At 63.2% G+C, this 7616-nt stretch overlaps 1 protein-coding gene across 2 annotated transcripts; it reads left to right on the top strand.

The window, feature by feature from the left end:
- Positions 1-337: 337 nt before the first annotated feature.
- SAP25 (Sin3A associated protein 25) lies at positions 338-1922 on the top strand. 2 transcript variants are annotated; one of them, XM_072837262.1, is made up of 6 exons: positions 338-532; positions 710-810; positions 902-1008; positions 1104-1257; positions 1373-1470; positions 1553-1922. In XM_072837262.1, the coding sequence occupies exons 1-6, from the start codon at positions 390-392 to the stop codon at positions 1820-1822; spliced, it is 873 nt and encodes a 290-aa protein (XP_072693363.1). In that variant the 5' UTR covers positions 338-389; the 3' UTR covers positions 1823-1922. The 2 variants fall into 2 exon arrangements, with proteins under 2 accessions (XP_072693363.1, XP_072693364.1); XM_072837263.1 differs by having other exon boundaries at positions 518-532; positions 919-1008.
- Positions 1923-7616: the final 5694 nt, after the last annotated feature.

The raw sequence follows: 7616 nt of genomic DNA, 5'->3' as shown, positions 1-7616 counted from the left end.
GCCCTCGGGTGTGCGTGTGCCTGTGTCCGTCTGCGAACGAATGCGGCGCGTCGCGGGGAAGTAGGCGCCGCTGTTCGGCAGCTCCCGGCGCGGGGAGCCGCTCTCGCGTGTGGGGCGGCGGGCAGCGCTGGCCCCGCCACCCCCGCCACCCCCGCCACCAGGGGGCGCCCGCGGGATCCCGGCGGGAGCGCGCGCCACGTGGCCCGGAAACGCGCTGGGCGCCGGCGTGGTGGCGAGGCCCTGCGAGGTGGGCCGGCGACCTGGGCTTGCGGATGGCTGCGGGAGGTGGGGGCCGCGTGGGGTTCCGGGAGGGCGAGGTGGGAGGCGCGGGCGGGGCGGACGCCGGCACGGAGCTGCTGCCCCGCGCTGCCCTGCCCCCCAGACGCGGCATGTTGCCCGGGCCGCCTCGGCGCTGGGACGCGGGCAGAGAGGCGCCGGAGGAGCAGGGCCCCTCGGCGGGCAGTGACTCCGGCGAGGCCTGGACCTCTGGAGAGGAAGCCCCGGGGGAGCCAGGAGCATCCCCACAGGACAGGTGAGGGGTTCCGCCGCGGGGAAGCCCAACAGGGGGCCCACCGCGTGAGGTGCAACCTCAGTCGCCCACACTGAGGACCGGGTGTGCTCAGGCTCCCTGCCCCAGGCGCCCTTGGCCGGGCCTCGGAAATATCGGGGGAGGCTGTGACGGGGGCCCCTAAGTACCTCCCCCTCCCAGCCCGCAGCCCTGGTCACGAAGGCCTTCCTGGACCCAGAGGGAGCAGCTGCTGGCCCGGTCCCCGCCAGGCCTGGCTGCTGAGCACTCCCCGGGAACCCCAGGTAGGCTCTGGCCTTGCTGTCTTTACCCCGCCCCCCCCTTCCACCCACTCCTGAGCCTGTTTTAATCTCTTCAAATACCGCCCTGCCCCAGTTGCCCTTTCCCCGCAGATGGCCTGGGAGGTGGCCCCCTCAAGGATGACTGTGTTAGCACCGTGGGACCTCAACTACAAGGCCAAAGCAGGGCCACGGATGGTGTGGGTGAGTTGGGAGTACCTCTGGCTCTGGCCTTGGGAGGGGGCGGGGTGCCCCGGAGGGGACCAAAGCTCCAGTGATCTTTCCTGCCCCCTCCACAGGGACCTAGCTGTGCGTCTGGTGCCTCCTTCTCAAGCCGGACCTTGTGTCATCCCTCATTCTGGCCGCTGTACGAGGCAGCCTCAGGCTGGGACCTCAGGCCCCTGGCCCCAGCAGCAGGACGTCAGAATGGAGAGCAGGCACCCAGGGATGCAGGTACTCTGGCCCCCCAGGCTCTGGAGGTGCCCTGCATGAGCTGGTCGGGGAACTGGTGCAGCCATCACTGGTGTGGGAACCCCAGCCGGCTGCCCTACCGGTTTCTCCTTCCCAGGGTTCCCAGTGATGTGCCATGAAGATGTCTTTCTGTCAGACCCGCTGCTTCCCTGTGGGCAGCGTGTCCCCCTGTACCTGTCGGAGGCCTCTCAGCAGGTGAGTGCAGTTGCTGCCCTGGCCTCACCCTAGTCTTTCTGCAGGGCTTGGGAGGAGACACTTCTCCCTCCTCTCTCCTCAGGTCATGGGCTCTCTGAAGCTGCTGCTCCCACCTCCTATCATGTCTCCCTGGGTGCTCCACACACCATCCCCGGGCTGCTCCACTGCCTGGCTCAGTGGGCCTGAGCTGATCGCCCTCACAGGCCTCCTGCAGATGAGCCAGGGGGCTCCTAGACCTGCCTCCTCCGGGGCTCCCACGCCCCCTGTTGGCCCCCCAGGCCCTGTACCTGACCACCCAGGCCCCAGTGGTGGCCCCAGCTCTTCTCACTGCACTGACCCATCTGTCCCATGAACCCCAGACACCTCATTGAACACAGCCCTTTTGGGAGGCAGAGTGGGTCCCCTTCTCCCCTGGGCAGGTTCTCTTGACAATAAAAGTGTTGGTTTGCAAACAGGCTCCTTGTAGTGAATGAGTAGCAGAGTGAGGCATGGAGACAGGATGGGGTCTCTTCCTTGTGGCCCAGACTGTCCCCCCCCTCAAATTCTTGTTACTCACTGGTCACCCCTACAGTGGGGCAGGGGAATCCATGGACCTAAGACCTTTCCAGGCTGACCAAGCAGGGCCACTTTAATAGGGCATGGGCTGTGGGGGTCCACAGTACAGTATTACGGAAGATAAGTATATGGAAGCAAGAGGTGCATCAGCTCCACCAGGCTCCAGAGAAGGGAGGATTGTGTGAACACGTGGCTGGCACTGGAAGAGGGAAATGAGGGAGTAAGGGAGTGGCATAGCACTTTAGAGAAGCAGTAGAGGTAAGATACCTGGTACCTCTTGCTCTAGGGCCCTAGGAACTCAGTCCTGGTGTGGGGGATTGGTTCTTTGGCTGGGAGGAGACAGAAGGCAGGCCCTGCAGGTGTGGGGTGGGGAGGAGCAAGTCCATGTGGAAGTCATTGGAGGCAAAGTGGGGAGAGCCAAAGCTGACCTGAGATCTGGAATGATGCTGCAGGAAGGCTGCCAGGAAAGAAAGGATTGGGGCTTTGGCTGAGAAAGCCTGGAGTTCGTAGGGGTTTGTGGGTGGGAAGGGGGGGCGGTTCTAGAATTTTCTCCCTTAAAAGAATCCCAACTCTTGGGGAGCCTTTTCCTGAGGATTTCCTATACCACATCTGGAAGGGGTGGAGGGGGCAGCAGGCCCTAAGGGGCAGCTCAAAGCTTCTGTAAGTTGTAGGTGCTAGGGGGCCTGAGAGCCCCTCTATTTTGGGATCCAGTGGGGGAGTTGAGGGGAGCAGGCAGGAAAGTATTCCTAAATTTGGCCTGTTTTCTCTCCCCTCCCCATCCATTCCTAGCTAGACAGGGCGCGGCTGCCTGTCTCCTTACGGGAGCCTCTCTGAGGTTCAGGGAAGCCGATGCGCGCATAGCAGTGCCAGTGTTGTGTGCCAGACCCAGGGGCGTCGCCTCGAGCCTCCAGTGGAGGGACCAGGTCCAGGTCGACATAGTCGAGGCGGCTGTTGGGGGGTCTGGTATGGCAGTGCCCATTCCTAAGTAGTCTGGGGCCACCTAATTGATGCACATGTACTCCCTCCCCTATGAGCTCTGAGGGCAGCTGCAGGTGGGGATGAACCCCTCCCAGTCCCTAATGTTCCCGACCCTGCGACAGGGGCCTTGGAACAAAGGTCCCAGCTCCCCCGGCCCTGGGCTAATAGAAACGGGGCAGGGCACTCCGGGACAAAGGCCCTGGCGGAAAGCAGCTCATGGGCATGAATTCAGTGCCCCTGCAACTCTGGAGTGGCTTGTGGGGAGCAGCCGTAAGGCCTGGGGGCGCAGTCACCATGTAGCCCCTAGTTTGGCCACCCCCCATGGGTTCATAATCGCTCCCGGCCGCGTTCCAGGTCCTCGGGTGCAGGGCTGCTTTCCCGCCCTTCTCACGCAGGCCCCCGCGATGGCTCAGGCTGCTTGACTGGGCTGCCGAGGCCAGGGTCGCATGAGGTTGGGAGACGCCGGGTGTGCAGGCGCTGGTCGGCGGATCCCTGGGCAGTGGCTCAGCCCTGCCACCCGCACCGCCATCCCCGAGGCACCTCATGGCGGCCAGTACAGTCTCATGAAGGCTTTGGGCCCCCACGGCGGCGTCGGGCGCCTGTAGCCACAGCTCCCCGGGACCTGCGGGCACCGAGCGGCCGAGCTCCAGGAAGAAGAGAGTCTGCTTGGCCGCAGCGGCGCACGCTGAACGGGGACAGGCGAAGGGCCGGTGGCAGCGAAGCCTGAGTGTCCCCAGAGCCTCTGCCCTTGGGCTTCCGCAGCAAGGCCGTAGCCGCCGCTGCCCAGGCCTCGTGTCCGCCCCAGTCCCTTGGGTCGCAGCGTCACGGGCCAGACGTCCTGAAGGGGAGCAAGGATCCAGGCGCCGGGGTCCTCGTGGAAGCTGACACCCGGAGAGGCGGGGCGCCGGTCACAGGGGGCTCCTGGGCCGGGGGTGGGGTGTGGGCCTTGGAGTCACTGTGTCCTGAGAACTAAAGACGTGAACACGCTTCATGTTTGGACTTGATTTCGGTGACTTATGGGGAGGGACAACCCACAATAAACACCGGCGCCGTCCGGGCCCCTGGCCCTCAGCCCCGGCTCCGCCCGCCCTGGGGCTCGGGCCTCACCGGCGGGGCGGAGGCGCCGGCCAGGAGCAGGGCGCTGTGCGCCTGCTGCTCCGCCTCGCAGGCCGCCCCACGCCCAGGCTGCGGTCGCGCGGGTGCAGGACGATCCGGTGCCCTGGCGCGCGTCCACGCGCTGGCTGGTGGTGCACGCGCCCGCCAGGTTCCCGCGGAACTTCTCGCTCCCGTAGCCCTGGAGGCGCGGCGGTCCGCGCGGAGCACGCAGAAGCGGCAGCGCTGAGACTTCTGCTTCCGCAGGGGGCCGCAGAGCCGCGCGGCAGCCGGACAAGCCCGGGGCGTGGCAGAAGCAGGGGCACGTCTGCCGGCTCGGAGTCCGGGGCTGCCGTGGGGCCGCCATCTCCGGGCTTCATGCCAGGCCAAAGGCAATAGAGTGGCCGGAGTAGGGGCCGAGACTCAGCAGAGGCGGGGTGGCGGTGGCGGTCTCTGGAGACGGGGGCAGCGTCCTCACAGGTTGTCACCCGTCTTGATGCCCAGCGTCTTGCACCGGACTTGAGGTTTGGGGCACAGGGTCTGCGGTGGCCCCTCGTTGCACGCAGCGTGTGCCCCACTGGCTGTCCGGTGGCCTGCGCCACGCGGGGCTCCAGCGGCCTCCTCCGAGGCTCGACCCTGCCTCCTGCCCCCTCCCTCCCTCTGCCGGCAGCTCCGGAGTCCCCACCCCCGTGAGGTTAACCCGCGCGCGCCCGGGCGCTGGACGCCAGGCCGTGGGCGCGAAGTCTGGTTGGGGAAGTCTGGGAGAGGCGGCCTCCTGCCCACCCCACCCCTCTCGGGCTGGTGGCAGGAGCCGGGAGCGTGTGGGCGTCTTCACGGATCTGAGCTGACCGCTAAGTAAGCGGCTGAGGCCAAAGTGAGTGGAACTGCGTCGGGAGACGACGGCGCTGGCGGCGCAGGGTCCGCAGACCTGGCGATTAGGGGAAGGCGCTTACAGCTGCAGCCACGCCTCGTGCTGCCGCCACTCCCAGCTCTTCCAGCTCAGGCTGCGGGCGTCTGGCACCTGTGTCCCCCCTTCCCCCCCCGGGAATGGTTCTATACTCTTCCTTCCCAAGTCAAAATAGTTGCGAGAGCCACCAAACATTGGGCTGTGCTGATTTCAGAGCTCGAGGTTCAACAGATTCTCTCTGGTTTAGGGTGACAGGAGGTGTCTTCAGATAAGTTCATTTTCCCATTGGTCCCTGTCCCTGGACCATGCCACCAGAATTCCAGTCAAGGGGCCACTGAAAGAGAACCTGTGAAAGAAATCATCCCTCAGGGGCACTCCTCCCTTGCTACCTTCAGTCCCTTCTCATCACCACTGTCAAAGATGCCACATGGGCCAGCTGAAGACTCTGATTAGAGGTGTGCACTTCCTGGTGGAGGTAACCCTTGCTTCTTACATCCTAAGACGTTTGAGATGAGTTTGGGATTCAGACATTTCACACCCTACTTCTAATCCTTTCAAGGACCACAGACTTCTGCTAGGGTGATGGTGCTGGTCACCACACTCTGCAAGACACACCAGGAGTTGACACATGGGTTGGAGCCTTTAGAGGACCTTGTGCTATCACTCTTGTGACCAGTTAGATAAAGGGTGGGAAGAGTCAAGGTTTGAGGAGGGATAGTGGACAACCGAAGCCCCTGTTAAAGATGGTGTATGGGGAGGAGGATATATAACAAGAGTACTGAAGCCAAGAGAGGCCATTGCCTGTCTCAGACTAGTCCAAAAGCCATGACAGCCTGAGCTGGGAGGGCAGGGATTCCTGCCCATGCTTCTCCATTTCCCAGACCTGTGAGGAAGGGACTCTTCTGGAATACTGGAGAAACCAGTGGTGCAGTGTGCATGGAAGCTAGGATCCTCAAACATCTTTTCAAGGGTCATGTTGAGAATGAGATGCATAGAACCAACCAGCATGGTGAGTATGGGAGTCTGGCTAGCAGGCAGGGGGTTCCTCAGGTGCATCTGGGTCGGCCATAGTTCCCCAAGATGCAGGGGAGGTGCTGGCTTGCGTTCATGTGTGCACTGGGGCCAGCGGCACCACCGCTGTTGGTGGGTATTGGCTAGGGAGAGGCAGGTATGTGATGGATCCATCAGTGGCCACCAAAACAGAAGTACATTCAAGGCCGCTGCCTCCAGTGTGGTCTTGACAGACCTACCTTATGCAAAGTAGCAAGGATACAAAAGAGATCTGCAGGCCCAACCCCTTGCCCAGGTATGGTGCTGCTTGGAGGAACATGGGAGCATCCACAGGGCCTCCCACCTGCTGTGTTCCTGGTCTGGAGCCTTCCTCTCCAGGCTGGATTTGAAGCTATCCACAGGAGGGCCTCTTCATTCCTCCTCTTTCTCACTCCCCATCAGCTGGGCCACTGTGCAGCCCCCAGTCCTTGGTAAAATCACGGCTGCATCACAGAGTCCAGCTCTAGGCCCCCTTGTGTCGCTGAGCGCATAAGTGCTGGGTACGGTGAAGCAGGAAGCAGCGGCGGGGAGAACCTGGGTTCTGGGCAGTCAGTACCAGGTGCTTTAGCATGCTGGGTACCAGGAAAAGCCTGGAGCCAAACAACTGGCCTAATCAGCTGCCCGAGCAACAGCACTGCCCTTGGCCCTGCTCAGACAAGATTTGTTTTAGCCTGTTGCCCTGGAAACTGCAGTTGCTCGGTGCAGAACCCCAGCTCTGCTGGGTGAGAACACCTCCCCACTCTGGAGGGTCTACCTGTGCCTCCCTCTGCCGGGTGCGGGGTAGCTGGGCCATGGAGCTCCACATTCCCAAGCCCAGGAGAATCTTGTCACCAGTGGCAGGAGGCTACAGGGAGGATACTGTGGGCACTAAGGCTGGGCTGTGGCTGTCGCCCTCCCTTCCCTAGCTGGAGTTCTCCTCACTGCGGGGGGGGGGGGTGTGTGTGTGTGTGTGCAGGGGCAGCTGCCATCTCCTTCCGCCACCAGGGCTCCTAGACTCCCGGATACAGGGAATGGAGCTCTTCCTGGCAGTCCTGGGGACTGGCTCCTGCGTGCTGGGCCACAGGGGCAGGTGACCTGCTGAGGGCTGGGGGCCAAGTCAGAAGACTGTCTGTAGAGCTCGGTCACAGCATTGGCCACTTGGTCAGAGCCCAGTGGGAGCCTGGGCGAGCTCCACAGCGTGGCGGTGGCTCCATGGTTTGCCTGCTGTGGGGATCTGATGCGTAACCACCAGATAGGGCCGTGCAGGGACATCCTGGGGGTGAGGTAGGAGGAACACAGCCCAGTCACTTAGACATTTTCTAGCAGGCCAGGGATTTTTCCATTCTCTGCAGCTCGCCTGGATACAAGAGGCCCCATGGAGGCGGCGCTGTGGCTGCTCCATGCCAGGGGCGGCAGCTGCGGTCCTTGTCTTGGCCTGTGCCCAGGGAACTCGGGATTTCTGTCCTGGGGATGGAGGCTAACCCAGTGTAACTCCTCTGATTGGTCATCCTGCCCTGGCCAGTGAGCTGGCTGGAGTCCATGTTGGACAGAGTGCCCGGGGCACAGGGAGGGGGACTGCAGGGAG

The sequence above is a fragment of the Canis lupus genome, chromosome 8 (genome assembly GCF_048164855.1).
Source record: "Canis lupus baileyi chromosome 8, mCanLup2.hap1, whole genome shotgun sequence".
NCBI lineage: Eukaryota > Metazoa > Chordata > Mammalia > Carnivora > Canidae > Canis > Canis lupus.
The sequence above is the reverse complement of the archived record's forward strand: the minus strand, read 5'-3'. Positions and strand labels throughout refer to the sequence as shown.

Bases quoted from the DNA above. Each gene is read 5' to 3' on its own strand.
- SAP25 (XM_072837262.1), top strand. From the start codon at position 390: ATGTTGCCCGGGCCGCCTCGGCGCTGGGACGCGGGCAGAGAGGCGCCG. The intron at 533-709 runs GTGAGGGGTTCC...TCCCCCTCCCAG, and splicing joins GGAGCATCCCCACAGGACAG to CCCGCAGCCCTGGTCACGAA. The intron at 1,009-1,103 runs GTGAGTTGGGAG...CCCCCTCCACAG, and splicing joins CAGGGCCACGGATGGTGTGG to GGACCTAGCTGTGCGTCTGG.